The sequence below is a fragment of the Prunus persica genome, chromosome G1 (assembly GCF_000346465.2).
Source record: "Prunus persica cultivar Lovell chromosome G1, Prunus_persica_NCBIv2, whole genome shotgun sequence".
NCBI lineage: Eukaryota > Viridiplantae > Streptophyta > Magnoliopsida > Rosales > Rosaceae > Prunus > Prunus persica.
Genome location: NC_034009.1, coordinates 6,285,735 through 6,300,218, shown reverse-complemented (window position 1 = coordinate 6,300,218; position 14,484 = coordinate 6,285,735). Strand labels below are relative to the sequence as shown.

Sequence of the window (14,484 nt, the reverse complement as noted above, 5' to 3'; positions counted from 1 at the left end):
ATGCATAACCAACCCTACCCTTTGCCTTATCTGACACTTATATCATATATGTGGGGTGGGGGCACTCCTTATGCATTGACAAATCCATCCCCCTTGTCTTTCTTCTCAGTCTATTCAATTGGCTTATTGGCACACAACAGAATCCATCTGAGTTTTTCAGTGTTACTTCGGAATTGACAATTATAGCCCTCTTTGGGTCCTGCCTCAATCCATCGGAAGAAGGAAGACAATATTTGGTTCCTTGTTGGTAAGGACATTTTCATCCTTACAACTTTATGTAGCCTAACAACATAATTACACATGTCGAATTTGTCTTGCATTTATAAGGAGCTTGTAACTCAAATGATTAAGAGTCTTTACCTTTATAAGCGAGATCCAAAGTTTGATTCCCCTTCTTGCCCACTATCGCTTATATTATAAAATAAAAAATAAAAAATTAATGCATTTATTAGCTCAACAACCAAGCATCTATTCAAATGTTAGAAACAATGGCGTAATTCTATAATAGATCTTTGCGGATCTATCATTTATCGGTGTATCTACTCGAAGAGGAAAGTCGATTAGTGTGGATCTGTTATCTTTTGGTGCTTACGGACAATGGGTTGGCTTTGTAACAACATGGTTGCAATCCGGCTGATTTAGTTTCTTTATTTTTGGAGTAAGTCTCATAAACTCTCTTTGAGTTTTATGTGTAATTTTCATCTCTCCTTTATGAATGCTTTTCACCTTTTTTCTGTGAGAGTTTTTAATTGTATTGTTCTGGCTTAGTTTTTTCAAGCTTTATCTTTGTTTAATTGTTCTAAGTTTGCAATCTTAATTGGGATGCCTATGCCAAAGTTTCTTCGATCATGCATGATCATTAGTGAATGCGCACCAAATTGTCTTAATGTTGGTGTTAGATTTCTCCGTAATTGTAATGGCCATTTGTGGCAAGTTTATATTCATTGATTTTGGATAAATTTTTTTTTTCGCTGAATTATAAATGCAATCACAATTTTTTTTTTCAATAAAAAAACAATGACACGTGTAACAAATATTATTTTTGATAAGGATGAGAATGTCGTGATTAGTCAGGATCCAACTATTGTCCAAAAAAAATTACAATTTTCTCGATTGCTCTCACTTTATGCTCTTTCTCCCCATATTAATTTAGTTTGTTATTGTGTTTGGTCATCAGAGAAGATTTACCCATATTTCGCACCTTAATTGCTTTGTACCTCTTTTCATGAGAAATTGTTATAGACAACTCTGAAAAAAAAAATCAATATTAACACATCACACGTTGTCACATTTCGATGCTCTTCTTTGACATATGAAAACTCCAATACTGCTAATGAGGTCTAGCCTAATGGAAAAAGGTCTTAACTTAAACACTAGTTGTCTAATGTTCGAACCCCCATGATACTTTAGTAGTGTGTGTATAAGAAACCTCTCTCCCCTTGACTCAAATACTCATCAAATAATAAATCACAACTAGAAAAAGAAAAAAAGAAAAAGGTTAGTACAGTAATTTAGTATTTCACAATAATAAAATCAATAAATAATGAACCCACAAAAAAAAAGGAAAATTAAGGCCCAAGTAATTAAGCAAAGGTAACGCTTGAGTGAGTCAGTGAGTGAGTGAGTGAGAGAGGGAGGAGAGAGGAGAAAAAGAAGATGACATGCAGCCGCTTTTGCGCTTGTCGTAGCCTCAATTCATGGTCATAGCCTCTCTACTCTCTCTCTTAAATTTTGATGGGGATTTGATACTTTTTCCCATCTCTTTCTCTCTCAATTTCTCTCACTAAACTCCCTCTGCCCCTCTCTTAACAATTGGAGGAAGAAGAAGAAGCAGCAGATTATGAGCCCTCTTCGAATCTCCATTCACTGCATCTTCGGGTCCTGAAAGGAACAGAGAGAAAAGGAAAGAGAGAGATTGAAGTCATGGATTCGTTGGCTGTGTGGCAGAATTTCAAGCGTCTTTTTCTTGGTAGTTGTTATTCTATTCCCTCTCATTCTCTCTCTTCATTCATAATCCCTTTTGTTTCTCTGTCTTTCTTTTTGGGGTTTTTCTTCTTTTACTATTTTTGTTCCTATGTGATGTGGTGGTCTCTGGGTGTGTCCTAATTGTTTCTCTGATTTCCAGGTTCACAAAAGTTGGGCTCTTTGTGGTAATGTGGAGGCTGGACTGCTTGTTATTCAATAACTATGGCCACGGATTCTTCATCTGATGGTACCCTTTTGTTTTTGTAATCTTCTATTTTCATTTTTATGCTCAAATTGTTTCTGGGTTTTAATTCTTAATGGTTGTGGATGCTTGGTTTTGATAATTTTCTTGATTGGGCTATAAAGTTCGACTCTTTTGCTGGATTTGAAATATGCATGGTAGTCAGCTTGAAGGAAAATTGTGGGTTTTTTTTCTTCCCGAATTTAGTGTTTTCTGGTTTTGATTCGAGCTCATGGGTTCTAATAGGTATTGATGAATATTGATGGTCTTGTAGCTTCTAGATTGATGTTTGATTTTAGATCATCTCCCGTGTGATGGTATTCAGCATTTCAGAGCTAAATTGTGAAGGGTAGATTTCTGAGTTGTTCAGCTACTATTAATCAGATATAATGAAGTGGTCTCTTTTTCACTGCATTATTTAGGAGAAGTAAGCTTGTAATTTTATTTTTTTGGTAGTAGTTTATGCTCATGACTACGCTACCTTATCAAATAAGTCATGTGTAGGCTCTTAAGAAAATGCAGAGCCAAGGGAATTCCAAAGTCAACTGAGTTTGTGTTTAGTTCCAGGATTCGTGTGGGCTTGATGGATCTTACCCAATTATGTGTGACCGCCCATGCAATTCTTATTATATTTGGTGTAGTTAGGCTGTCTTGTAAATGAAAGTCAACCATTTTCCTAATGATGTTAGTATTGCGTATACTTTGTTTAATTTAATACCAAGTTTACTCCACGACTAAAATTAAAGATTGGACCGGGATTCTGATGAGTCTCCATGACTAAAATTAAAGATTGGACTGGGATTCCTAATGAGTCTCTGAAGTGGCAGGTAATGGAGATTAGTTGACAGTTTTGTAAGGGTGCATGTTAGTTGTTTTGGGATTTGTGCTACTACTCATATCATGTTTTTGTTCTTTATTGTTGACATGTCATGCTTATGGTTATATGGTTTCAAAGTGATGATCCTAATTGAAAAAAGATGCAGAAGAGGAATTTTGATTCAATGTACGGTGTTTCTGGCGAAAATATTTTTGTTTCATTGTCCATATCTCTCTCTAAATATTTTTACCCTTCTTTTAGGAATTTTTCAGAGATCTATGTTTTTCTTTCCTCAGTTCGACTCTTCTACTTTCGATATACTGATATACATATTCATTCATCTTGGTTACAGGACTTGCACTTGATCAGTCAAAAAGCAGTAAGTTAAGTGTGGAGAAAAAGAGAGAGCTTGTATATGAAATATCAAAGTGGTCACACGGTGCCTGTGAATTGCTACAGTCATGGAGCCGTCAGGAGATTTTACAGATCCTATGTGCAGAAATGGGGAAAGAAAGGAAATATACTGGCTTGACAAAAGTGAAAATAATAGAGCACCTTCTGAAAGTTGTGTCTGAAAGGAAACCAGGGGGAAATGAGGTTTCTACAGACCTTAAACCACAATCATCTGATGCACCTGGCCAAAGAACTGCCAAAAGGCAGAGGAAAACTGAGAATCCATCTCGACTACCTGTTCCAGAAAACAGTATTTCAATCAATAGTAGTGGGAGTGACTTAGCTAATACTACGTTCTGCAAAAACTCAGCTTGCAGAGCTACCTTAAATCGAGAAGGTGCATTTTGCAAGAGGTGTTCATGTTGCATCTGCTATCAGTTTGATGACAACAAGGACCCGAGCCTTTGGTTGGTTTGCAGCTCGGAGCCGCCATTCCAGGGTAATTCGTGTGGCATGTCTTGCCACCTTGAGTGCGCTTTAAAACGTGAAAGTTGTGGTATTGGCAAAGAGGGAAGACGCAGGGGACTTGATGGGAGCTTTTACTGTGTATCTTGCGGCAAAGTGAATGATTTGCTCGGGTAAATATTTGCACATATTAACTCTGTTTTTTTTTATCTTATTTTATTTTTTATTTTATGGTCGCTCTATATTTCACAAAATTTTATGGACAATTCGATAGAATCGTGATGGCTTTCATTTTTTAAGTTTATCCTACGCCCCCACCAGTTTTTTTTATAAAAATTTATTGCACAATGGACATATTGCTAATTTTAATTCAAATTTATGATTTTATATTTATTTTATTGCACTATCTTAAGATGAAAAATGCGTAATAACTTATTTTGTGGGCCTAGTTTCTTACTACAGTGGTTGTATGATAATTTACAAGACTAAACAATTTGTTTCATTATTGTACCATATTACTTTTTCCTACAAATTAGCAGATTCGGATAAAGAACTGCAATCTTCTTGAATACTTATGTAGGACCTTAAGTGCACTATTTATCATTTAACAATTTATGAGTTTTTACAATTGTTTACAAAGCAGTATTGAGTTCTTCTTTTCTTTTCGTGTTAATCAATTAGTAGTGTTTAACTCTTAAATCTACTGGCCTCTATCAGTTCTAGCTGTTCTTTTGGGTGGCTGTGATGTGACCTTTTATTAATTTGAGTTATTCTTGATTTTATGTGGGCTTATAAAATATGCAATCAAGCTGAATTTTTTCTTTTCTTTTTTATTTATTAGAAAGTAAACATGGGTGACTAACCATCATCTGTAATGCAATTTTCTTAATGGGGACTTCTCTCGTTGCATAGAATCACATAAACAACACATGCTGGGATAGATTTCCTGGGGTGCTTCTCCCTCTCCTTCTCAAAAGCTATACTAAACTTTCTTGAGAGTATACAAAGCGTACTAGTTTTGTATTTGGTGACTCTGAAGGAGAGACACAAGCGTTTGTCTCCAAACCCTTTGTTCTGTAGAAACATGAAGCTCATGGCTGTTGCATAAATCATAGATATCTTTATTCCGGTTTTAGAATAAAGTAAAATAAATTTGAAGCCTATATGACCTCTAATTCTGTACTTTCACCTATTGAATGTACTTTTTTTAATTGACTAAACTACTTTCACTCAAGTAGGCTGCAAAAAAAGTGCAAGTTGTATTTCTTTATAAAGTATAGTTGGTTAATGTTTGACCCCAAGCCTTATTCTTTTGGAGCTGTGTCTTTCTTACAACAAGGTTAAGGGGTATTATCTGGATAACAGTCGTCATAATCACTGTTACCCATAAAATGACAGAGCGGATATAATAACTTTAGAGCCTTATATAGAAGCTTTCTGCATGCTCCCAATTTAATACACGAGATAGCATTAGACGTTTTTCCTTCAAGTTGTAACATTTCATGAAACTTGCCAAACACCTATGACACCTATGAGTCTATGAATGATTGATTTGATGAGTCATATTGAGTTGTTAAGATTCTTTGAAATCAGATTATGAAGTGGGCAGCATTGTGCTACAGTTCTGATATTGAAGTTTTTCCTGACATTGTAACTTTTAGAGCTTGATTGCATTCTTCTATTGAAGAAGAATGTTTTGGTTATTTTGAAACTGTAGTTTGGTTATTTTGATGCTAATGCCAAAATATTGATACATACATATATATTGACAGACATACATATGTACATGTTCATGTATATATGTTAATATTATATCAGCTCCATCGTTGCAGAGTTGATACTGTTGCTAGTTGTCAAAAAAGCTCTCTCTCTTTCTCTCATTGATAAATAGCGTCGGAAGATATTGACTGATTTATGATTACTTGATTGATGTCTATTCTATTTTCATTACCTACAATTAAGCTGATTTGAACTGATTAGATTGATTGCTCGTAATTAGGCTATCACTAGAGTTGATGTAGGTTGATTACTTTTAATTAGGCTGTAGTTTGAATTTATTTCTTAGTATTGCACTTTTGTTCTTGTATAAATTCTTCCGAGATGGAGAAGACTAATAAACAAGAAAAAAGGATTTTCCTCTATTTTCCAACATGGAATCAAAGCAAATTTCTAGAGGGTAGATTTTGGCTCTTACACTAGTTAATCTAGATAAAAGTGTAGAGCCGGTGTTTCCTTACCCTTCTACATCTGCCACCTTGTTTCTTTGTTCTGGGCCTGGGTACTGATATTTGTATCGGGCAATAAATTCGAAGTGTCAGGGCCTTGATATCTCAGCTTGGTACAGATATTTGTTCTGGTGTTATAGATATCTAAAATAAAAGTGAGGATATTTGTTGGAATTTTAGCCAGGGTACCAAACCTGTACCATCCATAACTCATAATCTCACTGTGAGATTAATTGCAACATATAGAAGAATGATCACTATCCACTGGTTTGAAGAGTGATCATCATCATGGCCTTGAAGGACCATTTCAATGTGCAGGACAAGAACCCTAACTATTCGCTGAGGATTGCTTCTAGTTGGAGCGGCTTGGTCTGGACATACATCAACGGCTGCTGCTTGGTCTAGACAATTGTCAACTGCTGTGTTTGTTCTGGACCCTGGACAAAATGTCGATTTCTGTGCTTTGTCTGGACAAAATGTCGATCGCTGTGCTTGGTCAGGACATAATGTCGACCGCTGTGCTTGGTCGGGGCCAACGTCGATCGGCACTGCTTGGTCTGGCTGGATGTTGACCGCAAAATCTTTAATTGGCACTTGTCAAGTGGGGCATTTGAAATACCCATGCTCCAGCATGAGGGTGCGGGGGTGGGGGGTTGGGGTTGGTGTTTCTGATTTGAATGGATTAGATTGATTGCTTGTAATTAGGCTGTCACTACATTTTACTTGGCTGATTACTTGTAATTTGGCTATAGTTTGAATTTATTTCCTAGCATTGCACTTTTGTTCTTGTATAAATTCCTCCAAAACGGAGAAGACTAATAAAAAAGAAAAATGGATTTTCTTCTATTTGTAAGGCATTGTAAGTGGTTGACTAATGAATTTGTTGCCAGTTAATATGATGCAAATAAATGGTTGCTATTTCTTCTCTGCGAATGCTGTTTATAACTAATTACTTTCGAACTGTGCAAAGCATGTAATTATTACTAATTTTCTGTACCAGTTAGCTTAGATATTACTTTTTCCTCGTGTACAACAATCTGATTGGCATTGTGTTCTTGCATGTATTTAGATCCTGGAGGAAACAACTAGTGATGGCAAAGGATACCAGACGAGTGGACATACTGTGCTATCGTATCTTCTTGAGTCATAAGCTTCTCAGAGGGACTGAAAAGTATCAAAAACTTTATGAGATTGTGGATGAAGCTGTGAAGAAGCTTCAAGCTGAAGTGGGTCCATTAACAGGCTTACCATTAAAGATGGGTCGTGGTATTGTTAACAGGCTTTCTTCTGGACCAGAGATTCAGAAACTTTGTGCATTTGCTGTGGAGTCACTGGATTCAATGCTTTCCAATGCAATGTCGCATCCATTGCCCAAGCCTACAAGACAAGGTAATCTAATTCTCTGCAACTGTCACTCCCTAACCAGAGTCACTGGACTTACTTGCATTCCACTTTGCTGGTCACCATGTGTAGCAAAAATTCCAACGATGTAATTGTGATAAGTAATTAGTTTCATATGATCTTTTCATTTATGTTATACCAGAGTTGTCCGGTTTCTTCGTTTCTCTCATCACCTCTTCCTAATTGAATCACAAAAAATCCATGATGTTATTGTAGATAATGTATCTTATCTTGTTTATTGGTTTCTTCAAACACGTGTTCATCAAGGGATTTAATGGTTGTTTTGTTGTTGTACTCTTTTAAACTTTCAGATCTAAGTTTGATTCCTCCACACATGGTTAGATTTGAGAATGTCCATGCTACATCCCTCACTGTGGTTTTGGGTTCCGAATATCCTCCCCTAGAAAATATAGCAGGTTACAAGTTATGGCACTGTAAGGCTGATGATATGAATTATCCAGCGGAACCCACGTGCACGCTGTTTGCACCGAAGATGCGGTTTGTTGTGACTGGACTAATTCCAGCTACAGAGTACTGTTTCAAAGTCACTTCGTTTCATGGTACAAGACATTTGGGCATGTGTGAAGTTCGGCTCTCCACAAGTACTGCTGGAGATGAAGTCCCTAATTGTTCAGTGACAGAGAGAAGTCAGAGCCCAGCTACCAACTGTAGCAGCCTTTCTAATCCTTCTTCAGTGGAAGATGAAACTAATAATGCTATTCCATATGGTGATCAGGCTGATAACCGAGCAGACAATTATCTTACTTATTGCAAGGACACTGACAAAACTGTTTCTGCCAATATATCAAATGATGCTATCAACTGCAATAGCATGGGCGGAGGACCTACAGCAGATGCAATTTCTTTGTTGGATGAGGAACAAGCCAATGGGATGGTTGGCTCTGTATCTAATTCGGATGTCCTAAAACGTGAGTGCAAGCAATCAACAGAGGGCCAAATCATCGAAGACATCAGCACTGATAATGGATCAAATTCCCCTGTTCGAACTGGAATGGAATGTGTACCATTTGTTGGTAGCTCCGAGGCTGGCTTGCCGATCACTCCTTGCAAAATCGAAACACTCAAAGATGGGCTAGGAAGGAATGAAAAATCCAATTCCAGTAGCAAGGATTTAAAAAATGTGACTGGGAAAGAAGTGGAGCCCCAAGATGGCAGCACATCGAAGAAGAGAAGTGGGGAAAGGCAAGATGAGGAGTGTGTGGCAAATGGTGTTTCAAATAGGGACTTTGAGTATTATGTGAAGGTTATCAGATGGTTAGAGTGTGAGGGACATATCGAGCAGAATTTCCGGCAGAAATTTCTGACTTGGTATAGTTTGAGAGCTACCCCTCAGGAGGTAAGGATTGTGAGAGTGTTTGTAGATACCTTTATTGAAGATCCTGCATCTCTTGCAGGGCAACTTGTTGACACCTTTTCTGAAAGTATTTCATGTAAGAAATCATCTGTTGTGCCAAATGGGTTCTGCATGAAGCTTTGGCATTGATTATCCTCTGTTAGGGTTGTTGGTATAAGTTATTAAGAGTGCCTGCAGCAGCAATTCAGTTGGATCTCCTGGCAATGTCATTATTGTCCATCATCAATTATATTACCATCCTCATTTGCCATTCTTATGATGTAAAAATGCTAGATTTCATTTCTTATTTAAATCCAGTTTCGGCGTCATTCATGGATATGCTGTTTCTGCTAGCAATTTTTTCAGCAATAAATAGCAGTTGTATCTATCAATATGTATGCTCTTGGACCATCAATGATGATTGGTTGACTGTTTATTTTAATAATAGATTGTCTATTCTATTAAATATTGAGTTTCTCATTAAGGAGCTTGTTAGTTTAAGTGGTTAAAAATAATTATATTTGCACCAGAGGTCTCGTGTTCGATTCATCATTCATGCACCCATTAACATGTAGAAGTTTTTGTGTCTGCCTATTTTATACAGGGTAGAAACATAGTGGAGTTGTGTTGGACCAAAATACAGGGTGTCACGTTATTTTATGTGTAGTTATATGAGTGACATGATTTGGCAGTCGGATTCAAGAATTTCTCGTTGAGGAGGGTAGATTTTCCGGCAACTCTTTTTCTTCTCTTTTTCTTTTTTAGATTTTTTTTTTCCGTGTCAGGACTCTTTTCTCCTCTCTGTATCCTCTCTCTCCCCAACTGTTCTATGGCAAAATTTGAAACTCTCTTTTCATCTTTTTCCCATCCCGCCTTTTTTTCTCTTCTGCTCTTACCCCGAAGTCTTCAAAGTCCAAACCCTCTCTCTCTCATATTTGTGCCGCCTCAGCCAAAGATGAATTTCTTTCCTTTACACCCAAACCGGTCAGGGTTGAGCTCGAACTCCTCTTAGAGCCCTCTCCTTTGACAAGAGCTCATACTCCTCTCACTCCTCCATTCCGCATCAGGTAACATGTTTCCAATTGGGTAATACAACATTCTGGACTCTTTTATTTGTTCTGTTGAAGGGTTTATACCATTTGGGTTTTGCAGAAATTTTACTGAAAAAAATAAAAAACAAACTTTGATTCTGATTGGGTATTACAAATATCTGGGTTTTTCTTAGGTTTAATTTGTTGAATGGTTTTATTGGTTTCAAGGATTATTTGTTCAATGGGTTTTACAAAGAATTTACTGACAAAGGGAACATAGTGAGTATTACTGAAATCTGGGGTTTTTGAAGGATTTTCTCATTCATTTAAAACCCATTAGGTGTGTGCTCTGATTTGCCCATGTTCATTTATTTTGTTTAATTTTTCTGGGTTTAGGGTTAGCAGAAACGAAAAACAAGCAAGAAAAAGAATGTTAGTAACTTTAGCCAAAAGAATATGAAGGAAACATAGTGTTGTGAGGATCAAAAGATGTTATTGCCACTTATTAAATTTAAGACATCGGATTAATTTTTTATAATGGAAATAACAATATTCAATTATTTCAGTACTCTATCACTACAACTAGTAGTCAAATAATTGTTTATAATAACACAAAATAGTGGGGCTAGGATAAGGGGTCAAATTCTTTCCAAGGCCAAGCTTTATAATTCACCCTTTAATTATCCCATCCTTTCTCTTTCTCTCTTCTTTTGCCAGCTTAAAATTCATTTGTTATTTTGTGGCATACTCAATTTTTATTTATCTACAGTGACAGGTCTTGGATTTGATTATGTTTGAGTTTCACACAGCTGAGCACTTTCCCCACAAAGTCTGATAAAAAGGCTTTACATGGAGAAATTATTGTATGGTACTGTAGTACAGTCACATGATATAATATGGGTGGACGACATGGTTGATATTTCCCACTTTTAGATGATAGTATCATGAAATATCCAGTAACACGTGAACGAGTTATATCATGTGGACCTACTACGCTACCACACTCTAGCTGCTTGTTTGTCAACTTCAAAGTGTAGTCCACCACATGAGCAGCAGAGTCTTCTCTAAATCAGTCACAGGCCCTCCATATCTTCTCCTACTACAAAGATGTTCAAGCTTGAACGAACTTAAGCAAATCCATGCCCAAATAGTCACCACCGGTCTTGCTCGTTTCACCTTCATTGCCAGCAAGCTCTTAGCCTTCTCCGCACTATCAGAATATGGCAATCTGCACTACGCTGAGACACTATTATACCAAATTACCAGACCCAACATCTTTGATTGCAATTCCATGATTATGGGTTTCTTGAAACGCTCAGAATCTGAAAAGGGTCTCTCCATTTACACCAAAATGAGAAGGATGGGCACTGAGCCAAATGCTCGTACTTTCACTTTTTTAGTTAAAGCATGTGTTGGTGTATCTTTGCTTGGTCAGCTACATGGTCAGATAATGAAGTTTGGACATGGTTGTGATGTTTATGTTATTAGCTCACTTATTAGTATGTACTGCAAATGTGAAGCTGTGGAATTTGCTCGTAGAGTGTTTGAGGAAAGTTTGGATAAGAATTTGGCTTGTTGGACTAGCCTTATTAGTGGTTATTGTAGTAATGGGTTGGTTCATGAGGCTCGCGATTTGTTTGATGCAATGCCAGAGAGGAACAATGTTTCTTATAGCGCAATGGTTTCTGGGTATGTTTGGAATGCTTGTTTCAATGAAGCTATTGACCTGTTTCGTGAATCGAAGAGTCATGTCAGGCTCAAAGAGTCTCTTTTGGTCAGTGTTCTTAATGCTTGCGCGTCCGTGGGCGCATTCGAAGAAGGGAAATGGATTAATTTGTTTTTGAATGAAAACGGTATCGAGTATGGACTTGAGCTTGGTACCGCACTAATAGATTTTTATGCAAAATGTGGATGCATTGAAGATGCACAAGAAGTGTTCAGTATGATGCCTAGTAAAGATGTGACTACTTGGAGTGCTATGATCATGGGATTTGCTATCAATGGCGAGAATGATATGGGGCTTGCACTTTTTGCAGAAATGGAAAAGAAGGGACCTAAACCAAATGCTGTGACATTTGTTGGAGTTCTCACTGCATGCAATCACAAAACTCTGGTAAATGAAGCCTGGCGCTTGTTGGGACGCATGAGTAAAGTTTATGGTATTGCCCCAGGGATTGAGCACTATGGGTGCATGGTTGATCTCTTGGCACGCGCCGGACAAGTGAAGGATGCAGAAATATTGATAAGAAGTATGGCAATGAAACCGGACGGAGGGATATGGGGGTCTTTGCTTAATGGCTGTCTGATTCATGGCCATGCTGAGTTAGGGGATAGGGTGGGGAAGCTTCTGATTGAGTTAGAACCTCAACATAGTGGAAGGTATGTTCTTCTGGCCAACATGTATGCCGAAATGGGAAACTGGGAGGATGCAACGAGGATCAGGAAAATGATGAAGGATAGAGAAGTAGTTACAAGTTCTGCTTGGAGCTTCATCGAGATTGATGGTGTTGTCCATAAATTTGTAGCTGACGATAAGTCTCATTCTCATTCCAGAAAGATATACAAAACTTTAAACCAACTCAGAAGGGATCTTGAAGGCTTTTCAATTGGTAATGATGCATCGTTGCTTTAAAGAAGTCTTTATTGGTGTATTGGGAAGATCAAATCCAGAGGCAAGTCTATCCTGTTCTTTCAAAGATGCATCTAGCTGCATATCTTTACATTGAATGCTGTTGTATTTATTTAGCTCAGAAGCCTGCCTCCTTTGGTGTGCCCTTCGAACAATTCGAAGTCCCTTAGGGAGGGAAATTATTAGAATTAAAAATATTTTCCATAATTAGTATAGTTTATGGAACAAGATTGTCCATCAGTTGGCTAGAAGTTTGTTGAAATACCCGTCCACATCCAGCAATTTTTGAAGTTTTCTCCAAGCTCCATGAAAAGCCAATGACAGAGATGAGCCATTTCTTCCTATATTGATTTTTAATTCCAACGGTTAGTCTGATGTCTGCAAACTTGGCTACAAGCTCCCTAGTGGCACCATGAATTGGTGGGGCCCAATCCTCTCTTGGCATGCCAAGTGGATTTTGATTTTTAGTGAGAGGATGGTTAAAGCAGGAATTGAAATACCATTGTACCCACCGTCTTCTCAATACCACTCTCCACTGCCACTTAACCAACCCTGAGATCAGCCTTACAAGCACCCAAGCTGGTTCCTTTTGTTTTCTTCTCCAATCAACTCCACCACCTTTAGAAGAAGAGCCTTCAACTTTGTGTTTGTGTAGCTTCAAGTTTGTGCACGACAAGACTTTGCTGTTTTCTCATATTTGATCAATCATCCTGCTAAACAATAAAGCTTGAAGATGTCTTCTGCAATCTTCAATGCTCCGGTTGCTGCATCCGGCTACGTTGGCCTGTCAACCAACCCTCCGAAAATTTTCCCGGTTAAAGATTCGATTGGATGGACCAAGAAAACTGTCTCCAATGGTTCAAGAACTCACTGCATGAAGGTAATGTTAAATCTAACAGGTTGTTCTATGATTATATCCCAAGTACCCATGATTCTTATTCTTGGTTTGTTTGATTTTACAGGTATGGAACCCAATCAACAACAAGAAGTTTGAGACACTGTCCTACCTTCCACCACTCTCTGATGATTCAATTGCAAAGGAGATTGACTACATGCTCAAGAAAGGATGGATCCCTTGCCTCGAATTCGATGAGGTCAGTTGATTTTAAAACTTTACATGTTCTGTGTTCTTTTTTCAATCCAAGGGATATTGGGGGTGGAGAGATTTGGACACAAGACCTCCGTTGTAACGGCTCTTAATCACTTGAGCTACAAGCCCCTTCCATGTTTTTCTGTGTTGTTAAAGTAATAGATTTCAACTTATGCACTATAATGTATTAGACTGGACTGGACTGGACTGTACAGTCTTTAAGACTCTTTACCAGACTTAATCGATCGGATTCGGACGATTTAATCCAATCAACAAGAAGTTATCTCTAGGGTACTTTACTGATGAGATCTTTAGGCTTGCAGTAGGATTTATCATTAAATTTGATAAATTTTTGGGAGATAAATTAACACTCATTAATGTTTGATTGTTGCAACCATGGAAGATCGGGCATATTTACAGGGAGAATAGCACGATGCCAGGCTACTACGATGGGAGATACTGGACATTGTGGAAGCTGCCCATGTTTGGTTGCACTGACCCGTCTCTGGTGCTCAATGAAATCTACCAGTGCAAAACAGCTTACCCAAATGCTTATATACGCTGTATGGCATTTGACAACATCAACCAGGGCCAGTGTATGGCCTTTATCATTCAGAAGCCAGCCGCCGCCACCATCACCACCAACGCTTAAAGTTTTACAGTTTTCCCGGGTTCCTCTATAGAGCTTTCCCTGAAATCAGCTTTCCATTTTCACGTTGTCGCTGTTTTCCTCTGTAATTTATGTGGCATGTATGCATAAGGAGGTTGTAGTTTTTACTGCCCCTGTTTTGGGAAGATAATAAGACACTTTAGTTATAATTGTACGCTTTTGTTAATGTGTTTGATCTTTATCCATCAGCCCATGGTTTTCAA

General features: G+C 37.8%; 3 protein-coding genes across 3 annotated transcripts; all 3 read left to right on the top strand.

Annotated features, from left to right (window-relative positions):
* LOC18792866 (VIN3-like protein 2) lies at positions 1,218-9,322 on the top strand. The gene is made up of 5 exons (XM_007225156.2): positions 1,218-1,969; positions 2,126-2,212; positions 3,376-4,054; positions 7,176-7,495; positions 7,819-9,322. The coding sequence occupies exons 2-5, from the start codon at positions 2,188-2,190 to the stop codon at positions 9,009-9,011; spliced, it is 2,217 nt and encodes a 738-aa protein (XP_007225218.1). The 5' UTR covers positions 1,218-1,969; positions 2,126-2,187; the 3' UTR covers positions 9,012-9,322.
* LOC18790009 (pentatricopeptide repeat-containing protein At5g66520) lies at positions 9,410-12,884 on the top strand. Its single transcript, XM_007226457.2, has 2 exons — positions 9,410-9,928; positions 10,662-12,884. Exon 2 carries the CDS (start codon positions 10,938-10,940, stop codon positions 12,522-12,524), a length of 1,587 nt encoding a protein of 528 aa, XP_007226519.1. The 5' UTR covers positions 9,410-9,928; positions 10,662-10,937; the 3' UTR covers positions 12,525-12,884.
* LOC18793848 (ribulose bisphosphate carboxylase small chain clone 512) lies at positions 12,985-14,484 on the top strand. Its single transcript, XM_007223514.2, has 3 exons — positions 12,985-13,401; positions 13,484-13,615; positions 14,015-14,484. Exons 1-3 carry the CDS (start codon positions 13,255-13,257, stop codon positions 14,261-14,263), a joined length of 528 nt encoding a protein of 175 aa, XP_007223576.1. The 5' UTR covers positions 12,985-13,254; the 3' UTR covers positions 14,264-14,484.

Excerpts from the sequence above, each read along its gene's own strand:
- LOC18792866 (XM_007225156.2), top strand. The coding sequence starts at position 2,188 with ATGGCCACGGATTCTTCATCTGATG. Across the intron at positions 4,055-7,175 it reads AAAGTGAATGATTTGCTCGG|ATCCTGGAGGAAACAACTAG; the intron begins GTAAATATTTGC and ends GCATGTATTTAG. Across the intron at positions 7,496-7,818 it reads GCCCAAGCCTACAAGACAAG|ATCTAAGTTTGATTCCTCCA; the intron begins GTAATCTAATTC and ends TTAAACTTTCAG.
- LOC18790009 (XM_007226457.2), top strand. The coding sequence starts at position 10,938 with ATGAGCAGCAGAGTCTTCTCTAAATCAGTCACAGGCCCTCCATATCTT.
- LOC18793848 (XM_007223514.2), top strand. The coding sequence starts at position 13,255 with ATGTCTTCTGCAATCTTCAATGCTCCGGTTGCTGCATCCGGCTACGTT. Across the intron at positions 13,402-13,483 it reads CAAGAACTCACTGCATGAAG|GTATGGAACCCAATCAACAA; the intron begins GTAATGTTAAAT and ends TTGATTTTACAG. Across the intron at positions 13,616-14,014 it reads CTTGCCTCGAATTCGATGAG|ATCGGGCATATTTACAGGGA; the intron begins GTCAGTTGATTT and ends CAACCATGGAAG.